Source organism: Ursus americanus, chromosome 3 (assembly GCF_024610735.1).
Source record: "Ursus americanus isolate L20-20 chromosome 3, mUrsAme1.1.p, whole genome shotgun sequence".
NCBI lineage: Eukaryota > Metazoa > Chordata > Mammalia > Carnivora > Ursidae > Ursus > Ursus americanus.
Window position 1 is genome coordinate 50,751,560 of NC_142129.1, and position 25,796 is coordinate 50,777,355.

Here is a 25,796-nt window from a genome sequence, read left to right on the forward strand (position 1 = left end):
GGATCCCAGAACGCTGGGATCACTCCCTGCTGGGATCACTCCCTGAGCCACCCAGGCGCCCCAGCAATAGAGTGACTTTCTAATCCCATTATTTTGCCTGCATTTGTTAGTTGGAGTTTTACTTAAGGAAGAGTTTTCCCAGGGCGCCTGGGTGGCTCAGTCCATTAAGCGTTGACTCTTGATTTCACCTCAGGTCATGATCTCTGGGTCCTGGGATCAAGCCCCATGTCAGGCTACACACTCAGCACAGTGTCTGCTTGTCCCTCTGCCTCTGCCCCTCCTCCCTGCTCTCTGTCTCTAAAATAAATAAATAAAGGGGCGCCTGGGTGGCACAGCGGTTAAGCGTCTGCCTTCGGCTCAGGGCGTGATCCCGGCATTCCGGGATCGAGCCCCGCATCAGGCTCCTCTGCTATGAGCCTGCTTCTTCCTCTCCCACTCCCCCTGCTTGTGTTCCCTCTCTCGCTGTCTCTATCTCTGTCGAATAAATAAAATCTTTAAAAATAAATAAATAAATAAAAATCTTAAAATATTTTTTTACTTCTTCATTTGTGCATAGTAATACGGACTCATTCTTATTTCAGATTATAGCATGTTAACTATTTGTTTCTCTGAAGTAAGGTAAGAGGTATTAGCATGGAGGTGGTATGCAAAAGGCGTGATTCAGCACAGATGGAAAGTAATTATGATAACCTAATGTCCAAAATACCAGATGAAATCTAGTGTTTCATTTTAAACGAGCAGTTTTGTACTTAATTTGAAAACTGAACTGCCTAAATGCAATAAATCTAATAGCTTTGACTCCCTTCTGGGGGTGTCTGATAACTAGTGAGAATCAGGTCATTCTTCATGTACAGGATAAAGTTCAGATGCTGTGTCCTGTACCTGAAAATGTATATACTAGACAATAATTATTACATACCACTTGTAAGAACTGTTATTCAGATATAGGTTATTTTGTTCCGTACTGCCTTACTTAATTTTAGCTCCTGGTCATGCATTCTTCCCAGGCTGTGGCATTTTGATGCATTAACTCGATCGTGTGAAATTAGTATTGCCATGCATTTCTTCAGTGTTTAATCTTCTGTCTCTTGGTGCGTGGTGTGCATGCTGAACCAAATCAATCAAAGAAATCTTTTTTTTTTAAGATTTTATTTTTAAGGGGCCCCTGGGTGGCGGAGTTAAGCATCTACTCTCTGTTTCAGATCAGGTCACGATCTCAGGGTCATGAGATCGAGCCCCACATCAAGCTCCATGCTGACCACGGATACTGCTTCATATTATCTCTTCCTATCACCCTCATTCTCTCTCTCTCTCTCTCTCTCTCTCTCTCGCGTGCACGCGCACACATATGAATAAATCTTAAAAAAATTTTTATTTGTAAGTAATCTCTACACCCAATGTGGAGCTCGAACTCACGACCCCAGGATCAAGAATCACATGTTCCACTGATTGAGCCAACCGGGCGCCCCTCAAATGTAATCTTAAACTATTTTTTTTTTTTTGAGATAGTATACCATATACAGAACACCCACATGAATTAGGTAAAACTAGTTTTTTGTATGGTAATTGAAAAGGTTAGAAGATTTAAGGGAGGGGCGCCTGGGTGGCACAGCGGTTAAGTGTCTGCCTTCGGCTCAGGGCGTGATCCCTGCGATCTGGGATCGAGCCCCACATCAGGCTCTTCTGCTATGAGCCTGCTTCTTCCTCTCCCACTCCCCCTGCTTGTGTTCCCTCTCTCGCTGGCTGTCTCTATCTCTGTCGAATAAATAAATAAAATCTTTAAAAAAAAAAAAAAAAAAAAAGAAGAAGATTTAAGGGAGCCTGGCTGGCTCAGTTGGTAGAGCATGTGACTCTTGATCTCAGGTTTGTGAGTTTGAGCCTCATGTTGGGCATAGAACTTAATATAATCAAAAACATTTTTTAAAAACAAATTTTATTTGTTTATTTGAGAGAGAGAGACAGACAGCACAAGCAGTGGGGGAGGGAGAGGGAAAAGCAACTCTCTGCTGAACTGGGAGCTTGCCGTGGGGCTCCCTCCCAGGACCCTGAGATCTTGACCTGAGCCGAAGGCAGACACTTAACCATCTGAGCCACCCAGGCGTCCCTTATTACAATTTTTTAAAAAGTAATAAAAATCTTTATCATTTTTTAAAGATTTTATTTATTTGGTGGGGGGAGAGAGAGAGAAAGAACGGAAACAACGGGCAGGGGGGAGGAACAGAGGGAGGAACAGCAGATTCCCCACTGAGCAGGGATTCCTACCGGGGACTTGATCCTAGGACGGACTTGATCCTAGGACACCAGGACCATGAACTGAGCCAGAGGCAGATGCTCAACCACTGAGCCACCCAGGTGCCCCAGCCCCCTTAGTGTTTTTAGAGGTTTTAAAAAAGCAGATTTTTTTGTTTGTTTAAGAAATCTCTACACTCAAAGTGGGGCTTGAATTCAAAATTCTGAGATTGAGAGTTGCAGGCTCTATTGACTGAGCCAGCCAAGTGCCTCTTAAAAAGCACTGTAAAGAGTGCCATGGGGGGTGCCTGGGTGGCTCAGTCGGTTAAGTGTTTGCCTTGGGCTCAGGTCATGATCCCAGGATCCTGGGATCGAACCCCACATTGGGCTTCCTGCTCAGTGGGGAGACTGCTTCTCCCTCTGCCCCTCACCTTGCTCGTGCTATCTCTTATTCCCCCCGCCAAATAAAATCTTTTTTTTTTTTTTTAAAGATTTTTGTTTGACAGAGTGCTTAAGCAGGGGGAGCGAGAGGGAGAGGGAGAAGCAAGCTCCCCACTGAGCAGGGAGGCTGATGTGGGGCTCGATCCCAAGATCCTGGAATCATGACCTGAGCTGAAGGCAGATGCTTAACTGACTGAGCCACCCATGTGCCCCTCAAATAAAAATTTTTTTTTTAAGGTTTTATTTATTTATTTGACAGAGACAGCCAGCAAGAGAGGGAACACAAGCAGGGGGAGTGGGAGAGGAAGAAGTAGGCTCCCAGCAGAGGAGCCCGATGCGGGGCTCAATCCCAGGACTCTGGGATCTCGTCCTGAGCCGAAGGCAGACGCTTAATGACTGAACCACCCAGGCGCCCCTAAAATCTTTTTTTTTTTTTTTTTTTTTAAGAGTGCCTTGGAAGCTGAGAGGGGAGGAAATTGTGGTAATATATTATGTTCAATACTATTAAAAATAATGGAGTCTTTTTTTTTTTTTTAAGTAAACTATGTCCAATGTGGGGCTCAAACTCAAGACCCCAAGATCCAAGAGTCACATGATTCATGGACTGAGCCAGCCAGGTGCCTCTGAAATAGTGGAGTCTTGATTTGAGGAGTAAAGTGTCTATCTGTATCTGGGCTGATAACAGGTTAAAACTTGTTTTAATTTTAATTTATTTTTAAGATTTGAGAGAGAGAGCATGAGCAGGGGAGAGGGGTGAAGGAAGAGGGAGAAGCAGACTCCCTGCTAATCAGGGAGCCTGACCCGGAGGCTTGATCTCAGGACCCCAGGATCACAAATATCTTTGTTATTAGTGGGATATTAACAATGTTACATTTCCTTACAAATACTTGTTACAGATTATCATAATTTTTGAAAATTCCAGGATGTGGTTTATTTCCATCATCAGTTATGGAAACAAATGTGTTGGGCAATATTAACTCAAAATTAAAAAAAGAACAAACCCCCAAACCTATGAAAATTTCAGAGCAATACTTTTAAAGGGCATGTGTATAACATATTACATTCTTTGGAACTAGTTTAGTGCTCTAAATTTAATTCTTAGTGTTCTTTTTCTCCCCAACTTCTTTATTTTTAAGATTTTATTTTTAAGCAAATCTCTACACCCAGTGTGGGGTTTGAACTCAGAACCCCAAGATCAAGAGATGCAGCCTCCTCCGACTGAGCCAGCTGGGTACCCCTCAACTTCTTTTCTTAAAAAAAAAAGTAGACTCCATGGCCAGCATGGAGCCCAATATAGGGCTCGAACTCAGGACCCTGAGATCAAGACCTGACCTCAGGTCACGAGCTGGGTGCCCAACTGACTGAGCCATCCAAACAGCCCTTTTAAAAAAAAATTCTTTAAAAATATATATACTTTTCTTTGGGGGGGGGGGGCGGCAGAGGGAAAGGGAGAGTGAGAATCCCAAACAGGCTCTGTGCCCAGCACATGAGCCTGATGTGGGGCTTGATTGCAGAACCCTGAGATCATGACCTGAGCCACAATCAAGAGTTGGAGGCTTAACCACCTGAGCCACCCAGGTGCCCCTAAAAATATTTAAAATATTTTACTTTTAATGTTTATTTTTCTAATGGTGTTTTTAAACTGCTTTTTTGGGTTTCCAGCCTGTTTTATTTTTAAAATTAGAATTTTTGTTGAAAAATCTTAATAAAATATTCTGGAAAAGACAAATTTGATTTGTAAACTTAAAAGAAATAGGATTTTAAAGAAGAAAATTATTTTTAGGCTTTTTGTTTGTTTTTTAAGGTTTTATTTGAGAGAGAGAGCATGAGTATGAGCGGGGTGGAGGGGGAGGAGGAGAAGCAGACTCCCTGCTGAGCAGGGAGCCTGAGGTGGGGCTCGATCCCAGCACTCTGAGATCATGACCTGAGCCCAAGGCAGATGCTTAATCGACTAAGCTACACAAGCGTCCCTTTTTTTCTTTTTTAAAAGATTTTATTTTAACTGATCTCTACATCCAACATGGGGCTTGAATTTACAGCCCCGAGATCAAGAGTCAACATTGACTGAGCCAGCTAGGTACCCCTATTTTTAGCTTTTAAGCCGTTAACAACATAAATGATGTAAAGTGAAATTTACATTAATGCATTTTTTTAACAAATGAAATACTGGTGTGTTTTAGTTCTAGGTGGAAATTTAAAACAGTGTACATCAGTCTGGCTGATTCTGAATTTATAGACTTGCTTAAAGTAATAGCTTTTATACAAACTACATAATTAAGTGTTATTAAATATAATGAAATCACAACTAGTAATTTGATACTGTGTAATGTATCTGATTAGTTATGTGTCTTCAATTTAAACAAGTTTATTTTAAAAATAACGCTGTTTATACTGTCTAAATTTGTAGATCTGACATTTGGGTTTTGGTCGTGTTAGATTTGTGTTATCAGTTTAACTTTTTCAGAGTAAGCTCTAAATTTTATAATAGTGCAGGGTACCTGGCTAGGTCAGTGAGTAGAGTGTGCAACTCTTGATCCTTGGGGTCATGAGTTGGAGCCCCACATTGGGGGTAGAGGTGACATTAAAAATTTTTTTTTTTTTTTTTTAGAAGTACTGGGGTGGCTCAGTCAGGCCTCTAGCTCTTGATTTCAGCTTGTGATCTCAGGGTTGAGGGGTCCATCCCCACGTTGGGCTCCACACTCAACGGGGAGTCTACTTGGGATTCTTTCTCTCCCTCTGCCCCTCCCCCCAAAATAAAAAATACATCTTTTAAAAAAGTGTTTTTATAATGCAATTAATTTTAAAATGTTAAAATTTCAGATGCTTTCTAATGGCTTGGTTAAAAATCATAAAATTCTGGTAACTAGTTCTATCGTAATTTTTCATTTGTTGTAAATACTGCTGTCCTAAATCGCTAAATTTGTCAGTGGGCTAGGTGGATGTTTTAATAAAATAACCTCAAAATACCTAAAACAAATAGTTAATTTTCTTAAAGATTTTATTCTGAAATAATCTCTATACCCAACATGGGGTTCAAGCTTAGAACCCCGAGATTGAGAGTCACATGCTCTTCTGACTGAGCCAGCCTGGCACCCCAGTACTGAAACTTTTTGATTAACTTTGAAATATTATGACTTCTTGAAATCTGGGGATTGGTCTCAGCAAAGTTTGAGTATGTAGTAATTTTTGTTATTCCAATAATGAAGCAAACACAAAAATGCTGAATTAAAATTTTGGAAAATACAGTTCTTCATTATTTGAACAAAACTTTAAAATTCCCAAGATCACATGAATCCATAGCCAACTGATAATAAATCTGTTTCAGGAGATTGTTTTAATGTTATTGGTATTTGCAGTTTGACCTCTTGGCTTATTTGCAGTTCGATTTTCTTTCAACTTTCCTATTGAGCCCTGCCAGTGATAACCCGTGTGCCCAGGTGGCAGGGAGACAGAGAAGCATTATTTTCTCTTTTGAAGGAGAAAAACTAACATTTTATGGTAATTTTATTCCATTAGAACAAATTTATATGAAATGTGCATTAACATCTTTTTAGCTATTGTCGTAATTGGCAGTAACTTTAAATGCATAGCTGGATTTAATCTTTCAGACTGATAATTTGCAATTTCTGGAGGAAATTGGGGAGGTGTTAAGGTGGAGGAGGTGGGAGCTGTTAAGATTCTGGAAGTCTCTTCTGTCTACGGAATTTAAAGATGTGTGTGTTATAAGTAAATCAGATTTGGTTGTTTTCTTGTTTTGATGCTATTTGGTTTCCTAACTGTCATGACTCTGAATTTACAGGCTCTTGAAGAGCTAAAACCAAATTGCACATACAGCATTTTTCCTGTTGCTTTTTCTGCTTATATCAAAGTGGAGATAGAATTGTAATAGTTTTTTAGTTACCCACTTTCTGTATTTAAAGCCTTCCCAGGTCTCAAAATAGTTAAAGTTCTAAACATAGGGGTAAATAAATATTTAAAGGCTGTCCCAACAGATAAATCTATAGGGAAAGGAATTAGAATCCCAGATATTTGTAAATGACATTGTAGTCTTAAATTTAAGATGTGTTCTGGGTTTAATCATCAGTAGAGTATGCGAAATATAAGTGTATGTTAAGACCTCTTAGGGAAAAAAAGTTAAACTTTGACCTAGGTCCTTTTCCAGCCCTTCTGAGTCTGGGTAAAAATTAAAGTGACCTGGTAAGCGGACGAACGGTGGTTAGGGGTGTGTTTGTGTGCTGCCCCCTGGTGGACGGTCTGTCCTGATAGCTTATTTTGCATTTGTTTCTACAAGTCAGTCTTTACGTAATTAATTAAAGTGCTTGGCCGCTTAACAGGTTCTTAAGTGTTTTGAAAATGCTTAAGCTTTTATTTCAACATTTTTACAAGGTGTTAAAGTCTAAAGCCCAGCCCACTAAAATTTTAATGCCCTGTACAGATTGTTAACGACAGATTTAGTTTGCGATAGTTTTTCTAATAGTAAAGCTTTCAAAAGGGTTAGAACATTTAGGAGAGGGCTGGACGGACGGGGTGGAAAAGGGCATTTTAAACTCTTGGTGTTATTATTACAGAGAAAGCCTGAGAGCAGGTAGATGTGCTGTGGGTGCACTTGAGAGTCTGTACGGTAGGTAGTGCGCAAAGGCGGGAGCCTCGTATACTTGTATACTGTCGTGCGCGGTGCCCTGTCTCCTGTTGGCTTATGCTAAACCTTTTTGGCCAATTATGTTAACGTGGTCAAGAAGACCAAGAGTTTATTCCTTTGAGAGACTGTCCTCCATGGGTTTCGAGATGTGAGTCACAGGTAGTGTGTTTTGGGGCATAATCACACTGATTATTTTTTTAGAGTATTACTATTTTAAGTAATCTTTATGCCTAACTTGGGGCTTGAACTCAACATCTCAGGATCAAGAGTTGCATGCTCCCCCCACTGAGCCAACCAGGTGCCCCTAAGATTAGAAGCATGATAACTACATTTTAGATTGTCTTGACTGAGCCAGCCAGGCACCCACGATAGGCAGTTTTAAAGTGTCACCTTCTAAAAATGGCCGAAAGTGTAGCTTTTGAGTTTTCTGGCATTTGGGTTTTTTTAGGTTTATTTAGATTTTTACCAACACTGCTCTTGGAAATTTGTCATCTTTTTTTTTTTCCCCAGAGTGTAATTGGAAGTAAAAATATAATTTGGAAAGGTGAAATATAGTTACTGAAGTTCTAAAGAAAAAACACAATTAGATTATCATAAAGCTTTTTTTTTTTTTTTTTAAAGTTTTATTTAAGTAATCTCTACACCCAACATGGGGCTCGAACTCACAACTTGGAGATCAGGAGTCACATGTTCTCCCAACTGAGCCAGCCGGTGCCCCTATTAAAAAACTTTTTAAATTAAAATACTAATGCTTAATACTTTTAAGATTATTTTATCAAACAGCTATTACATCTAAGCATATTGGGCCCTTGAAAGGACTTCCCCGTAGAAGGGAACTTCTTGAAATATGCTATGCATTGGATGTTTTGTTGTCAGTAGAGTTCTTTCTTTCTTTTTTTTTTTTTTTTAAAGATTTTATTTATTTATTTGACAGAGAGAGACAGCCAGTGAGAGAGGGAACACAAGCAGGGGGAGTGGAAGAGGAAGATGCAGGCTCCCAGCGGAGGAGCCCGATGTGGGGCTCGATCCCAGAACACCGGGATCGCGCCCTGAGCCGAAGGCAGACGCCCAATGACTGTGCCACCCAGGTGCCCCAGTAGAGTTAGTTTTTATTCATGTCTCATATTAGCTGCTGGATGAAGCCGGATATTTTGGTTACTTTGAAATGATCTACTCTGTTTCGATATGACCTCATTGATCTTCCTCTTTGAAATGTGGATATAAACTAGATAATTTCTAGAATTTTCTCCAGGAGATTAGGATTGATAATATTATGATTATATTGGACAGTTTTCTTGAAGATCTGTGTAAGTGGTTTTTTTCTTTCTCAAATGTCATAAATAGTAGACACCTGAAATTAAGGTAGAAATAGCATGGAAGTTGGAGTTAGAACTTTGAATTTGGCTTTTCGTTTACCTGCTTTTGACCTTGGTTAAAAGAATCTCTTGAGGCTGTTTCCTTAATCTATAAAGTGGGAATATTAATGCCTACTTGGCTTGGTTGTTGGTGTACGGACACAATGAAAATGTATTTCAAGTGCGTGGCATGATCTTTTGCCCTTTAGAAGTCACTGAATAAGTGATATCTTATTTTAATTCTCAGTATCATTGCAACTTAAAAATTCTTAAATTGTAATTGTGGCATAAATAGTCTGGAAATGATTACTCTCCCTGGGTGTTGCTGACTTTAATATTGCTACCAGTAGAATGCAACTTTTCATCTGCAGCATCTTTTATTTGTATCAGAATTGGTATAAATGTAAATTGTGTAGAATTGTTGGACCATGTAACAAAGATTCTTTTTATTTTTTATTTTATTTATTTTAAAGATTTTATTTAGGGGAAGCCTGGGTGGCTCAGTCGGTTAAGTGTCTGCTTTCAGCTCAGGTCATGATCGCAGGGTCCTGGGATTGAGTCCTGCATGGGGCTTCTTGCTTAGTGGGGAGTCTGCTTCTTCCTCTGCCTGCCACTCCCCCTGCTTGTGCTCTCTCTCTTTCACACACAAATAAATAAATAAAATCTTTTAAAAATAGAAATATTTTTTTTTTATTTGAGAGAGGTGCAGTCCTGTGCATGAGTGGGGGAAGGAGGAGGGGCAGGGGGAGCTGCGCAGTCCCTGCTGAGCAGGGAGCCAGACCTGCAGCTTGATCCCAGAGTCCAGGGATCATGACTTGAGCCGAAGGCAGAGGCTTAACTGCTGAGCCAGGCATCCCCAAAGAATTCTTTTTAAATGAATGGTCCAAATAATTTCATTAATATACGTTGTTACAAGAAAGGTTTTTGTGAATATTCTATATTTGAAATTACACTGCAGTTATTACAGCAAAAAGAATCTTGTACTATCCATCCGAGGCAAGAGGAGACTGTTTTCTAAAGCGATCTTAGGGGGCACCCAGGTGGCTCAGTGGGTTAAGCGTCTGCCTTAGGTTCAGGTCATGATGCTGGACCCGGGATTGAGTTCCGCGTTGGGCTCCTTGCTCAGCGGGGAGTCTGCTTCTCCCTCTGTCCTTCACCGTGCTTTTGCTCACTCTCTCTCTCAAATAAATAGGTAGAATCTTTAAAAAAAATAAGGCAATCTTAGGACCTTTTAGTATTTCTACAGTATGGAAAATGCTAATGTGGTTGAAAGTAATGTGAGTGAAAAGTGCTTAGGCTTCTTCACTATCAGACAATTTATATAAACTTAAATCATATTTTTCTTCTAAAACTTCTTTTCTCATGTTGTAAGTAGTAACAAGCCCAGGGCTTGATTTTGATGGAATTTGTCGTTTGTGAAGATGGTGACTTCTAGATACTAGAGAGCAGAAAAAAAAAAAAAAAGTGGAAATTTCAGAAGTACTACAGTAGAGACAGTAATATAATCTTCCTTACCCATCACCTAGCTTCAAGAATCACCAATTGATGACCAGTCTGGTAACCAGCCTGGTTGGATATCTATGCCCCAATGTCATACCTCCCCTGATTGTTTCTGAAGCAAATGCAAGACAGCAAGTATATTATATTCCAAGTTCTTTACATTGCTTCTCTAAAAGACAAGGACTTAAAAAAAAAAAAAAAAGACTGTCGTTATTACTTATAAAAAACATTGGCACTAATTCACTGATAACAGTCCAATTTTTCCCAGTTGTCTAATTGGTGTTTTTGGCAGCCTATTTGAATTAGGATTTATGTAAGTTCCATACCTTTGAGATTGGTTGAGATGTCATGGGGCTTTATTTATTTATTTATTTATTTAAAGATTTTATTTTTGAGAGAGTACGAGTGAGCACAAGCAGTGTGGAGAAGCAGAGGGAGAAGCCAACTCCCGTTGAGCAGGAAGCCAGATGTGGGGCTTGATCCCACGGCCCTGAGATCATGACCTGAGCCAAAGGCAAGTGCTTAACCAACTGAGCCACCCAGGCTCCTCTTTCTTTCTTTCTTTCTTTCTTTCTTTCTTTCTTTCTTTCTTTCTTTCTTTCTTTCTTTCTTTCTTTCTTTCTCTTTCTTTCTTTCTTTCTTTCTTTCTTTCTTTCTTTTTTCTTTCTTTTTTCTTTCTTTCTTTCTTTCTTTCTTTCTTTCTTTCTTTCTTTCTTTCTTTCTTTCCTTCCTTCCTTCCTTCCTTCCTTCCTTCCTTCCTTCCTTCCTTCCTTCCTTCCTTCCTATGTCTACTAGTTTCCTCATCTTTTTTCTTTGATACTTATTAGAAAACTTCCATATTTGTCCTGGAGAATTTTCCAGGGTCTGGATTTTGCTGATGGAGTGTCATTTAACATGTACCTCTGTCCCCAGAGGACTCCATAGGTCTAGACAATTGATCATAGTCAGTGATGCTTTATTATTTTTTTAATTGGTAAACATGTTCTAGGCAAGACATGAGAATGTTTTAATGTCTTGGCCAAGTTGTATTTGTATAAAGGAATAACAGATTCAAGTAGTTTTTTTTCACATGAGTTCAAGTCTATAGATGAGGGAGCATGTTGCACTGAAGTGAAACATAGATTCTTCAACCTATTCTTCCTCAAGTAGGGTAAACATACCTGTTTTTTTTTTTTAAACCTCACCAGAAAGTAGATTTTTTTTTTTCTTTTTTCCTAGAGGATTTTATTTGGCACAGAGAAAGAGACAGAGACAGAGAGTGCAAGCAGAGGGAGCGGCAGGCAGAGGGAAAGGGAGAAGGAGGCTCCCCTCTGAGCTGGGAGCTCGATGCGGGGCTGGATCTCAGGACCCTGAGATCACTGACTGAGCTACCCAAGCGCCCCCTCACCAGAAAGCAAAGTAGCTTATTAAACAGGAAAAAAATGGCTGCTATCAGCCTGGTAGGGTTGCACTGCATTTATATTACTTATTATTTATGCTCCTTGCTGGGAGAAGGATTATCTGCAAAGTAGTATATGGTTGTATCTTAGGAGAAAAGCAAAAGTTGGGTTGTCGAGATACAAGGTATTTCAGACCAACATGTTTGGATCAGACTTATCTACCTTCTTTGTTTTCTTCATACATAAGAATTCTTAAAGACTTACTTATTTTTTAAAATTAGAGACAGAGCGTGTGAGTGGGGGGAGGGGCAGACGGAGAGGAAAAGGAAGAGGAAGAGAAGCAGATTCCTGGGCATGGAGCCCGACTTGGGGCTCGATCTGATAATGACTGATCATGACCTGAGTTGAAATCAAGAGTCAGATGCTTAACTGACTGAGCCACCCAGGTGCCCCAAGAATTTTTGACTTATGCGAAACTGAGACTTTTCATACTGATTGTCTTGAGCAATTAACAGTTGTTTGCTTATTTTATTGCTTAATTATATAAAATGTTAAAATTAGAAATATAAACCATGTGGGTTGTATAAGTCTACTTCTTAGAAACAAGGCATCTACACTGTTTCTTCAGACTCTCAGATAGTGGGGTAATTGTAGTTTCTAAAGTTCATGAGTAGGTGATAGAATTTAATAATGGTAGATGTCGACCTTACTTAAAAAAAAAACAAACAAAAACCCCAAAAAACAACAAAACCCCAAATCCAAGGATTTAGGATTGGTCTTAGATAAGAACCACAGACAGTTAGTAATAACATAAAATAAAAAGCATTAATGTAGAGATACCCCTATATTGAAAATATGGCACTCCCCCCTCCCCCCCATACAGCATTTTTAAAAGTTTAGTCTCCTTGGCTCAGTCAGTGGAGCATGTGACTCTTCATCCGGAGTCTTGACTTCGAACCCCACGTTGAGGGTAGAGTTTGCTTAAAAATTTTAGGGACACCTGGGTGGCTCAGTCCATTTGGCATCTGCCTTTGGCTCCGGCCATGATCTTGGGGTCCTGGGATGGAGTCCCGCATCGGGTTCCTTGCTCAGCAGGGATCCTGCTTTTCCCTCTGCCTGCCACTTCCCCTGCTTGTGCTCTCTCTCTGACAAATAAAATAAAATAAAATAAAATAAAATAAAATAAAATAAAATAAAATAAAATAAAATCTTAAAAAAAAAGTTTAGTCACCTTAAAACACCTCTCCTTGCAGATACAATTACAGTTTACTTAGTGATGGTGAATTTTAAGTGAGAAGTAAGTATTCCCTATGAAACTTTTTTTCTTGATCCTGACATTCCATTGATAAACAAGTAAAATTTGATCAATTAGTGTTGCCTTCGAGTGTCAAGTATACCAAATTTTAAACAGCTCTGTCCAACTGGAAGATGTAAACTGTGTATGTATGCAATTTTAACTTTCCTAGTAGCCACAGTAAGAAGTAAGAAGTAACCGGTAAAATTAATACTAGTATTTTATACAATTCAATATATCTAAAATTTTAATCTTTTAACATGTGATCAGTATTAAAAACTGTTGAGAAATCTTTTAAGGTTTTATTCATTTATTTTAGAGGGAGCATGAGCAGGGGGAGGAGCAGAGGGAGAGCCACAAGCAGAGTGTGCTGAGTGCAGAGCCTGACATGGGGCTTGATTCCACGACCCCAGGATTGTGACCTGAGCTGAAATCGAGTCGGACGCTTAACTAGCTGAGCCGCCCAGGCACCCCTTTTGAGAAATTTTATATGTTTTTTGTACTAAGTCTTCAAAATCTGTTATATTTTATACTCACAGAACAAATCAATTCAGACTGGACTAGCCATATTTCAAGCCTCATGCGGCTACTGGCCATTCTATTGGACAGAGTTGTTTTAATACAGACAGCTTTTAAAATCACTTTTTAAAAATGAATCTTGCTGGAAAAAATGTATTGGTATTTATAAAATTAACTGGAAAAATATGCGAATGAATAATTTTCTTTGCTTCTTTTGGGGGGGGTGATTAATTTTCAATGTGACTCAAACATATTAGAGATTTTGTATCTGAGTATTCCCTTGTGATCGCCCTAATTTTCCAGGAAGATAGAGGTAATTTGCTAATTTGTGTTAATGTTGTACTTTTGAGTTATACAGGCAGTGAGCTTTTTATTTAAATAGTAACTCCCGATTGTTGCATGTGTTTCTGTGGTTGGTTGAAATACTGGTGGTGACATTTGTGTTTAAAGGCCCAGTTTGAGATTGAGATTGAAGACTACAGAAATCTTTAGTTATTCAGGAATTAAGGATCAGTTTGTGCCCTATTGATTCACCTGTTTTAGAATACTGTTCTGCCGTATTGCCTTGCACAAATCCTAAGGAGGTGTAAGAACTTTGATTATATTCCTCCGTTGATGGGACTTTGTCTCCTACAGGAGAGAGGAGTGTGTATTGGACACATTAGTAATAGGAACAGCACACAGAAGAATCTTTAGCCTTTTTTCGACTCTGCCAGCCTATATGCTTGGCTTTGGTCAAGTTTTCATCGATACACTTACGGCCGTGAGACTCTTCTACGTAGATGAAGATAGGTGTGCAACTTTAGAACATAAATACGCTTGTTTTATTTAAGGGAACTAAAACACGGATGTGGTTCCCATGGGGATCTGGGAGTTCGGGGATGGCAGAAGAATCACTTTAGATTTTCACTTCCAAGTTTTGTTCATTTATTCTTTGTTTAAGCCATGTAGCTTAAACTGCTCATTATGAGCCAGGCAGTTTGCTAAGCACTTGAATATGCAACAGTGAATAAGATAGAAATAATTTAGCCCTCTTGGGACTTGCCCTGTTAAATAGACATCAGTGGTCCACAGATGTAAGTGTGTGTGAAACCACATTTCTCCAGCCCACCTCAGAGATTCTGATTTAGGAGGTCTGCATTGGGGCCCTGAAATTCTCATTTTCGAAGGCCTCCTGGTTCTAATGTAGATGGTCCGTAGACCACACTTGGAATAATATCTCTTTAGCTGTATAGTTGAGGGGACAACATACTTTGTCTTCTTTTCATTTCTTCTATCCAGTATTCAGTTCACTAGGACCTGGCATCCTCTGTAGCTGTTGGTGCAAATATGTGTTTTTCGTCTTTTGTTTTTTTGACCATTCTTGTGACCCCTTGTCAGTCCAGTAAATGGGATTCAGTCTTCAACTGAGATTCTTTTTTTTTTTTTTTTTTTTTTAAGATTCATTTATTTATCTGACACAGCAAACGAGGGAGCACAGGGTGGGGGGGAGCGGCAGAGGGAGAGGGAGATGCAGACTCCCCGCTGAGCTGGGACCTGGCGGCATGGGGGCTCCATCCCAGGACCCTGAGACCATGATCTGAGCTGAAGACAGGTATTTAACTGACTAAGCCCCCCAGGCACCCCTTTAACAGAGATTCTTAACTCAAGGTCTACCTGATTTACTCCTAAATCTCCATGTTGCTCCCTCCTTCCTGTTTTTACTGACATTTCTTTAAGACTGCCCTAAAGTGTCCGATTTCTTCTGCTAGACTGTAAAATCTTTGGGGGAGAGAGCACTGATGTTACAGAGTTAGTTAGAACTATTGGAATCTAGAACTGGTTTCTTTTGCTTTATCTTAGGTTATACTACAGGTTGGAAATAAGGCTGATTCCCCCCCTTAACAGTAAGTAAGGTTTATTTTATAAAACAAAACCAAAAAAATTGAAAGCCACCCATGATTCTCCCAGCTGGAGTGTGTAATGGTCCCTTTTACTTGGGTCTCTGGGTGCTTCGTAGTTTTCTCCATTTACAAATTTAAGGCTAGATCTTTGAGCACGCTACAGCTTTATATGAGGGAATAATATAAGAAAGAGAATCCTTGAGTCAGAGGTTTTGATAAGAGACTGTCAAGTCAGTAATGAGGCAAGGTTATGCCAATTGCTACTTTTCAACAGTAGTATGTATTAAACTTTTTAAAAATTGAGGTGGACCTTTTAAAGAGCTACTTCTTAAAAAATAATTCATAACTGTATAAAATCAGAAATGATATACATATATGTAAAATATCGAATGCTGTTATTAATACAAATAATTAGCAATATTGAATTTGGCTAGGTTGAACAAGTTCCTTTTTGGGTACAGATTGAATCGGTTGGCGCAGCTGGAATGAAAGTCTGCGGCTGGTACAGAGTGCCTCCAGGTGGTGGGTCAGAGAGGCCACGCTAAACTGCTCTAAGTCCACAGGCTGGCTTGTAACTGGAAACATGACTGGTCCAAATGTGGACCATGTATCCCCACTTCCTTACATAAGAAAACAAGGCCAAAAGAAAGCTGTTACAAGTTAGACTCGGTTTTCTCTTCCTGCCTTCTGCTCGTGTTAGCCTGTTAGATTGTGCTTAGAGCCTCAGTCTCTTTTTGAAGTGAGAAATCAGTGCTTTCCTTTGTGTAAGTGTTGGTAGAAAGAAAGGGGTGCAACAGAGCCTTTTGGGGGAAAGAAGATGAAGAAAATGTACATTCAGGATGTGTAGGTAATTTGTACAGAAGGTTACAAGTCTAACACATTTTTGTTTCATTAGGACTTACCTGCGAAATGACTAGCTTCCTGAGCACCTGGGTGCCCGCGTATGCAGTTGTCCTGATATCTTGAGGCAGTTGAGTTAGCCAAGTTTTCAGTATTGTTGCCTTCCTTTCTTGGTATTAATATGTAACTTTGTCCATTTAATGCCAATATTAAGTCTTGATATGTAAATGATCATTGTATGATTTTTGTTTTGTTTTGTTTTTGAAGATTTTATTTATTTACTTGACAGAGACAGACAGGCAGCGAGAGAGGGAACACAAGCATGGGGAGTGGGAGAGGAAGAAGCAGGCTCATAGTGGAGGAGCCCGATGAGGGACTCGATCCCAGGACTCTGGGATCATGCCCTGAGCTGAAGGCAGATGCTTAACGACTGCGCCACCCAGGCGCCCCGATCATTGTATGGTTTAAAGCTGTGGGTTAAAGTGAAAATTTTGAATAGGATTAGCGTATATTTGACCTTGAGGGTGTAATAAAAATTACGGCCTATAATCTTTCTGAAGTCATTCGATGTGGTTACGTTGTTAGTTGGATTATAAGTGAAATCAGTGATTGAATCTAGTGTCATTCAGACCGTGGACTCTGGAGCCAGAATGCCCAGAGGTGGGTACTGACCCTGCTTCACATGAGTACTTGGACAGGTTAAACTTACGCTTTGTTTCCTAATTGGTAAAATGCTGACTGTGAGGGTCGAATGAGGTAACAGACACTGTCTTAGGCTGTGTGGCTGCTATTGCAAAATACCACGGATGGGGTGGCTTAAACAACAGACATTTATTCATTACCTTCCTGGAGGCTGGGAAGTCCAAGATAAAGGTGCAGGCAGATTCTTTCGGTTCTTGGTAAGAGTCCTCTCTTCCTGGCCTGTGGAGAGACACCTTCTTGCCTTCTTGGCGTGGCTCATATGGCTTCTCCTCAGCGCGTGCCAGTGAAAGAGCACTGGTTTCTCTTCTTGCAAAGATAGTGATCCTGGGGCGCCCGGCTGGCTTAGTCAGAAGAGCATGCAATTCTTGATCATAAGGTTGTGAGTTGGAGCCCCATGTTCAGGGTAGAGATTACTTTTAAAAAAAATCTTTAAAAAAGTGGGTGGGGGGCTGCCTGGGTGGCTCAGTCAGTTAGGCGTTTGCCTTCAGCTCAGGTCATGATTCCAGGGTCCTGGAATCGAGCCCAGCATTGCGCTCCCTGCTCAGCGGGGAGTCTGCTTCTCTCTCTGCTGCTGCCCCTGCTTGTGTTTGTGCCCTCTCTCGCTCTCTCTCTCTCTGTGTCAAATAAATAAAAATAAAACCTTAAAAAAAAAAGATAGTAATCCTATGGGAGCTCCATCCCCATGACCTCATCTAACTAAGCCTGAGTACTTTTCCAAAGGCCCAGCTTCCGGTACCATCATGTTGGAGGTTAGGGCTGCAACATAGGAGTTTGGGAAGGGGGGGTGGGGACACACGAGCATTCTGTCCATAACAGCATTTTCTTGTTTAGATTCTTACCTGCTGTCAAACTTTACAGTGAAGAAAAGTCGCAAATATGAAAGACACTTGGCAACAATCTAGCAGTCTAAAATTTGAATTAGAAGTAATCTACGTGAATACATGGTTTATTTCTCTTTGAAACAAAATGTCTATTTTCCAGCCGTGGCCTAGGAGCAATGACCAACCTAATAATAATGAGCACTCTAGTGACTAGATTGTGTCTCAGTATATTATTTCTGACTCATAGGGACCATTACTTTACGTAGAAAAAGCTGGTTGTAGAGGAGCTAGGAAGTGTACCAGTTGAACCTGGATTATCATGTCATAACAGAAAGCAGAGGAGCTCTCAGATCATTGGAGTCCTGTCACAAGATGCAGGAGTCAGTACGAAGAAGCTTGCACTGACTGGCCAAAAATTGGGCAATTTTAGCATCAAAAGGAATTAATGGAATGGATTAATACAACCAAAATACCTATGACTTTGTGAATTTATGATGATACTGAAAAAAAAAAATCAGCATTTGGTTATCTGAGGAGAATGCCAGAGCACCAACTCATTATTCTGAAAAGTTTGAAATAGCAGTGTCTTTGAACTCCTGGAAGAAGAGATGGAGATTAGGATTTGCATGAAACTGATTTATTTTGGACGTGATTTCAGGAAGCAAGAGTGAAGGAATGGGGAGAGCGTAATGGGAAATTAAGAAAAGCCACTGAAAGGTGCTTTATTGAGATTGCTATAAGGAAATGGGGCCTTAGAGAAATGTATAGAATGCCTCCCAGCTGAGGATGGGCATTTATCTCCTGCCTAGTTCCCTTCCCTTGTAAACGGTGGATTGTCTTGAGCGTTTCATCTCTCCTTGCTTCTGGCTCCTCCTGTACTCTTCTGAGGCTTTGAAGAAAGCCTTGAGGTAAAACAGAGATGCGTAAGGTGCGTGCTTAGGGGTGGAAGGAAGCAGGGCAACCTCATAGTGCATGGGCCTGTCTACCACAGCTGTGGATGCAATCGGAGGTGAGTGAGGGGATGTGATAAGGAGCACAAAACCGTCTGCAGAAGGGAAAGAATCAAGTATTTTTTCTGTCCTCACTGTACTGACTATGCTTCAGATTATCCAGATATTTGACAAGGGAAAAGTTGTTCCTGATGGAAGAACTCGAGCTGAATAAAAAATACAGAAGACATGATAAAATGAGAAAACTACTTTCAATCTTGAATGAAATAATGGATTTAGGCAGTGTTCGTTGGTGATTGCAACATTACGGGAAGACAGAGACAGATATCTCCTGGAAGTACAAGTCACTTTTTCTTTGTTTTTTTAAGTTTCATTTATTTAATCTCTATACCTAACGTGGGGCTTGAACTCAGGACCCTGAGTTCAAGAGTCGGATGCTACTCCAACTGAGCCAGCCAGGCGCCCCCAGTACAGGACACTTCTTGGGATACATTATTGTCTCTCACCAAACAAGCAACAACAACAAAAAACAAATTGAATCTTCACATTGATTTACAGAGGGGACAGAGGAGAATATTAAACACCATCATGGGGCTGGTATTAGCAAAATCCAGGCAGTGAGAAACTATAGGACAAAGACAGGTTTGGGTCGTTCCCTCCCACCACCCAAGTTGCAAGGGAAAAAAAAGGGAAACAATGTGGATTATGAGACTAGAATCATAATCAACCAAATGCAATATATGGCTTTTTTGGGATACTGATTGAAGAAACTTAATTTTTTTTTTTTAATTGAAGAACCGTGACTAGATAATTAACGTGAAATTTTTGTTCATTTTTAAGGGCTGATAATAGTATTTTGCCTGGTTAAAATACATTCTATTTATTTTTTTAAAAATTGTATTTATTTGGGTGAGAGCTCAAGTGGGGGGGAGGGGCAGAGGGAGATGCAGACTCCCCGCTGAGCAGGGAGCCCAGCATGGGGCCTGATCCCAGGACCCTGAGATCATGACCTGAGCCTAAAGCAGCTGCTTAACCAGCTGGTGAAGCTTAACTGACGGAGCCACCCAGGGCCCCTTTAAAATCCATTTTAAAAGAGCTACGAGGGGTGCCTGGGTGGCTCAGTCGTTAAGTGTCTGCCTTTGGCTCAGGGCGTGATCCCAGAGACATGGGAGCTTGCTTCTTCCTCTCCCACTCCCCCTGCTTGTGTTCCCTCTCTTGCTGGTTGTCTCTCTGTCAAACAAAGAAATAAAGTCTTTAAAAAAATAAAAGAGCTATGAATATTCATGAATAAAAGGCAGAAGTGATAAATTTGGGATGATGGCTACATCCTAGGAGGCAGGCATTTGGAGTGGGAGAGAAGCATGGGTAGCTTCCATTGTCTTGTTCTAATTATTTGGGCAGGTGGATTCATAGATGCATAATATTTTTATATTATAAAGCATAAAACATTGTATATCAAATTCAACATAGTAAATAATTTATTGAAAATAACACAAAAGGGATACTGTGGATAAAATCCAGAATGAGTACTCATGCAGGATTTGTGACCTATCCACCAAATACATGGCAAAAAGAATGAAGACCTAAGAGATCAAGTCCACATGTGTTTATCTTGCGTGTGTGTGTGTGTGTGTTTAGTGTAAGCTTTACACCCAAGGTGGGCATGAACTCACAACCCCAGGATCACAGGTAGCGTGCGCTACTGACTGAGCCAGCCAGGCGTCCCTCCTTAGGATCTTGATAGGAATAAACCAACTGTATAAGGATATTTATTAAACATTTGGAAATAGAAATCTGATATCAAGGAATTTCTGTAAATCACTTTGAGGAGGAATGATGGTTTTATAGTTTCTGTTTCTGTTTAGAGAAGAGTGAAGAGCGTGCTGGTGGGTCTTCTCACTCTTATGAGCTGTAAGAAATTCGTTGGAGGGGTGCCTGGGTGGCACAGCGGTTAAGCGTCTGCCTTCGGCTCAGGGCGTGATCCTGGCGTTGTGGGATCGAGCCCCACGTCAGGCTCCTTCGCTATGAGCCTGCTTCTTCCTCTCCCACTCCCCCTGCTTGTGTTCCCTCTCTCGCTGGCTGTCTATCTCTGTCGAATAAATAAATAAAATCTTTAAAAAAAAAAAAAGAAATTCATTGGAAATGCTAGTAGTTTCTGATAGGCTGATCTGTGAGTCTCGTTTTTCTTCCCCAGGTATAGATTATGACAAATTTTAATTTATCAGTTGCGTGCTTCTCAGGTGCCAAGCACTGTTCCAGTTCTGAACACAACAGAGAATGAGATGGCCTAATTAGTTAGTTTCTGTTACAGCGTGTGTATATCCTCTTGTTCCTTAGGTGTGCTTAGGCGGAGGTCGAACCCCAGCTCACTCTGCTGATGGTTAAACTGAACTTGAGTGATTACGTAATCATATTGTAGAAACATACCCATATCGATTTTCTTGACTCTTAACTAGTTAGAATCAAACCCAAATATAACCTGATTTTAAAAAGCTGGGATGGGAATTCAGTGAAGCAGGTGATAGTCCTTTTTTCTTTTTTCTTTTTAAATATGAATGAACTTGATTTACTTCTATTATTTTTTAAATAGAATTTAAACTTGTTTGTTTAATCTCTACACACAATGTGAGGCTCAAACTCATGACCTTGAGATCAAGAGTCCACGCTGTACTACCTTGAGCCAACCAGGCACCCCTGGATTTACTTGTATTACTAGGGAAAATCTAGAAGCATAATACTGAGAGAAGAAAAAAACCTTGGAAAATTTGGGTACAGTAAATTTATCTATAAAAATATGGAACACAGGGCGCCTGGGTGACTCGGTCGATTGAGGATCCAGCTCTTGGTTTCTGCTCAGGTCATGATGTCGTGGTGGTGGGGTTGAGCCCCACAGCAGACTCTGCGCTCAGTGGGGAGTCTGCTGGAGATGCGCGCGCGTGCGCTCCCCCCCCCCCGCCCCTCCTCCTACTCGCGTGCGCACGTGCTCTCTCAAATAAATAATTCTAAAAAATATGGAACGCTTCACAAATTTGCGTGTCATTCTTGCTCAGGGGCCGGGCTAATCTTTGTGTGTCACTTGAATTGTAGCGTAGTGCTGCGGAAGGGAGCTCGCCGGTAGCGGTGTTTGAGTTGTGCATAGCCAGCTCAGTAACGGCCCAGGGGGATGGATGTTCTCAAGTACTTCCGAGAAGTGTGTGTTTCTGTGCTGGATGGTGAGAATTCATGCCTTTGCTTGGGCTCTTTTAACGTGGAGCCTTTTGGCTCTTGGACTGTTGAGAAGGGAGCATGGGGTTTAGGAGAAACGTTAAGGTACGTTACTGGTAAGTGGGAAAGAACAACTCTAGATGTGAAAACACTACATGAAAACAGTGATTGTCTGATATTTGTCTAAAATGAAACTTGAGTGAATCACATAATGGAAATTGGATGGCCATTTAAGGGAAATATTTATTTTGGAGTAACTTCCAATAAGTAAATGGGCATTGGATATACGTTTTGAAGAATATGTCGGGAAAACATGGCTAATGGATTACTTTCTAATGTACGTACAAAAGATGGTTTTCTAATTAAAGAATTTCATGGGAGCCCTGTGAAGTGGTATTTATTTTTGTGATATGAATAATCACCTGCTAGTTGACCTAAACTCTGTATGTACCCTTATATGTGTACTTTTGAGGAAAAATTTCGATAATATATATAGCAAGGAAAGAGTCAATGGGGATGAATACTTAAGTTTCTTTTTTTTTTTTTTTTTTTTTAAGATTTTATTTATTTAACAGAGAGACAGCCAGCGAGAGAAGGAACACAAGCAGGGGGAGTGGGAGAGGAAGAAGCAGGCTCCCAGCAGAGGAGCCCGATGTGGGGCTCGATCCCAGAGTGCTGGGATCACACCCTGAGCTGAAGGCAGACGCTCAACGACTGAGCCACCCAGGCGCCCCGAATACTTAAAGTTTCTTAACACTGCGCTGCTAATTCTTACTGACGGGTGCTTCAATAAAACTTTGTACTTGGAGGGGCGCCTGAGTGGCTTAGTCGGTTAAGTGTCTGCCTTTGGCTCAGGTCACGATCTCAGGGTCCTGGGATTGAGCCCTGAGTCAGGCTGCCTGCTCAGTGGGGAACCTGATTCTCCCTCTTCCTTTCATGCCCCCTCCATGCTCTCTCTCTTTTGCTCTGCTCTGCGCTCTCTCTTGCTCTGTGCTCTCTCTCTCGCTCTGCTCTCTTGCTCTGCTCTCTTGCTCTGCTCTCTCTCTCTTGCTTTGCTCTCTCTTGCTCTGCTCTCTCTGTCTTGCTCTGCTCTTTCTCTTGCTCTGCTCTCTTGCTCTGCTCTTTCTCCCTCAAATAAAATCTTAAAAAAAAAAAACAACCCACAAAACTTTGTACTTGCATGTGTGTAGTAAATTTTACTTCCTTGGTTACCCAGGGTAAATATTACACAATGTTGAGTAACTTTTCTGCTAGCTAAAGCAATATATAGCGATTGTGTAATTTGTATATTAGACCTCTTAGCAGTGTGTGTATTTTTGTGTGTGTGTGTCGTGGGGGTGGTTTCTGGGTGTGGAGCTCAACTTGTGGCCCAAACTCATAACCCAGAGATCAAGACCTGAGCTGAGATGGGGAGTCTGTCGCCTGACTGGGCCACACAGATGCCCCACTCTAGCATATTTTTAAAGGCTTTTTACGGGAAGTACAAAACTTATCCAAAAGCAGAGATACAGTATGTGTCCTGCAGCTTTAGCATTTGTTAGCACATGAGTTATTTTCAAACAGATCTCAGACTTAGCATTTCATGTGTAAATTCTGAGACTGAGGTGGTGGTTGAAATTTTTTTTTTTAAGATTTTATTTATTTGACAGAGAGGGACACAGCGAGAGAGGGAACACAAGCAGGGGGAGTGGGAGAGGGAGAAGCAGGCTTCCCACTGAGCAGGGAGCCCGATGGGGGCTCGATCCCAGGACTCTGGGATCATGACCTGAGCTGAAGGCAGACCCTTCACGACTGAGCCACCCAGGCGCCCCTGAAAATTTTTTTTCTTAAATTGACATTCTTACCATCTCTTTGATATATTGTCCCTGATGACTGTGCTTTGTTTTACTGTCACATGAAAATACTGTAAAACTGCTTTTTCCTTCCTCCTCAGTTTATGGTTACAGACAGGATGTACCTGAGTTTGGCTAATCTACATGTTCTTTATAGTTCCCTAAGGGTTCGGAGGTATCTGGGCTTCACTTGTTCTTCTGCTTAGAGGGGAGTGCAAGACAGAGGACTAGGTTATGAATGTGGTCTGAGTTGTGTTTCGCTGTGTTACTTCAAAATAAGTGGATTATTTGACCAGGAAAGGGAAACTTCTAATTTTAGAAGTTAAGTAATTTAATTATTTCCCTTGATATGTTAAGCCCAATTGCTAATTTTTTTTAATAGCTAGTTGACTATAAATTCCTTCCCTTCTAAGTGGGTGATTTTGTGTGTGGCACCTGTATTACAATCTCATAATTAATATCTCTTCCTCCCTCTCTCCCTCTGACAGCATTGAAGGAAGGGGTAGAAGAAGAGAGGATATATGCAATATATTAAATATTACTGTATATAATTGATATTATGTAACCTATGTATTTATATATATGGGCATTTGAACTAAGGTCAGGGATATTTTGGGGGGTAATGAAAACTTAATCAGAATGGTTAATAATTACACATACAATGAGTTAGGCAATATCCAAACAATTTACACACATAGATATAATGCCAAAGAGTTGAATGTATGACACGATGATTCGTACATGTAAGATGCTGAGACATTTGGAATTATATTAGGTGTCAGTAAAACCATCCTAGGAAAGAAGTGTTTTGTATATGTAACAAGTGAATGTAAAGAATGCTAAATAACTCGAGTAGCAAGTTTGAGTAGGTAAAGAGACAAATTGATGGCGTTTTTGACTGGTAAAGAGAGGATGCACATTTCCAAATGCCAGCCAGAATTATTTCAGTTGAAAGGTTTTAGGCCTAACAAAAATGCCATAGACTTGATGAAAGCAGAAGTCTTAGATAACTTACTTTTGAGCGTTATGCAGTGACACTAGGGACTATCAGTTTAGGTGTACTCCATAAGTAATACCTAGCTACATGTTTCACTAAAGATCTTTTATGTAAACTACTCGTTAGAAAATTCAGACTTATTTTTTAAGTTTTTATTTTAATTTGAGTTAGTTAACATACAGTGTTAGTAAGGTCGGTCAGGGATTTTTAATGTTTTCTGTACTTGGTAGGCTGAAACTTGTGGACCTCATAGGATGTTTTTCAATGCATAACAAAATACATAGGATTGTGAAGGAGATCACTTATTTTGAAATGCAGTCAGCAAAATGTTCAAACTCATAGTAAATATGTACTGCTTAACATAATAAGTTCTGGCAACACATCTGAATTTCACAGCAATGGGTGTAGGATAAAAATCTGCAGCAAGTTAATGTGATATGAAAATATCTGATGTATATTAATGTCAGAATTACAAGTCATGTGATTCTACTGTGGTTTAATGCCAACATTCACAATTAAAGGAGGTACTAAATTTCAGGGGTAGTGAAAATAAATAGGTGATTTTTATCCCCCCATCTAGGTTCCCTGAATCTATCTATGGACCCCTCAGATTAAGAATATCTGTAGTTTGGATTTGTGTGGGTCCTGGTATGCTTCACTTGAGGCTTGAGGGTTTGAATTTAGAACATAGTCACCAGATGAAATGTTTCTCGAATATTATAATTTTAAAAAGCCAATTTTAGGGGCTCCTGGCGGGCTCAGTCAGTAGAGCATGCAACTCTTGATCTTGGGGTTTGTAAGTTTGAGCCTCACCTTCGTTGTAGAGATTACTTAGAAAAACTTCAAAACTAATTTTAGTGGCTTTTAAAATAAACCGTAATAATCCAATGATGAAGGATCTCCAAATGGTCTTAATGTGATCCTGTGATCAACTTGGTCTCCTTTTTCCTCCTTGGGCTGCATTTTCTTATTATACATTGGTTTGTATGTAGTTAATAAAAAGTTAGTATGTTAAATACCTTCAAGAAATCCATGTTGGCTATTTGTCTTTTGCTTTTATATTTTTTTTTTCATAAAACATTTTAATTCTTCTGCAGGATCCGGAAACTTCAGATACGGAATATCCCGCCTCACTTACAGTGGGAGGTAAGAATTTACATATATAAAGTTAAGATTTCTGTATCTAAGCTTACTGTTGTTAGTTTTTCCAA

At 40.2% G+C, this 25,796-nt stretch overlaps 1 protein-coding gene and 1 non-coding gene across 2 annotated transcripts in view; one reads left to right on the forward strand and one right to left on the reverse strand.

The window, feature by feature from the left end:
* IGF2BP3 (insulin like growth factor 2 mRNA binding protein 3) overlaps nt 1-25,796 on the forward strand; it is a 144,031-nt gene that overhangs the window by 20,969 nt on the left and 97,266 nt on the right. Inside the window, exon 3 of the mRNA XM_087860972.1 lies at nt 25,683-25,731. Coding sequence (XP_087717098.1) covers nt 25,683-25,731 — 49 coding nt within the window. The remainder of the gene's footprint in view (nt 1-25,682; nt 25,732-25,796) is intronic.
* Nucleotides 21,558-21,661, reverse strand: LOC123789747 (U6 spliceosomal RNA). The gene has a single exon (XR_006778904.1). It is a non-coding gene; the product is annotated as a U6 spliceosomal RNA (small nuclear RNA).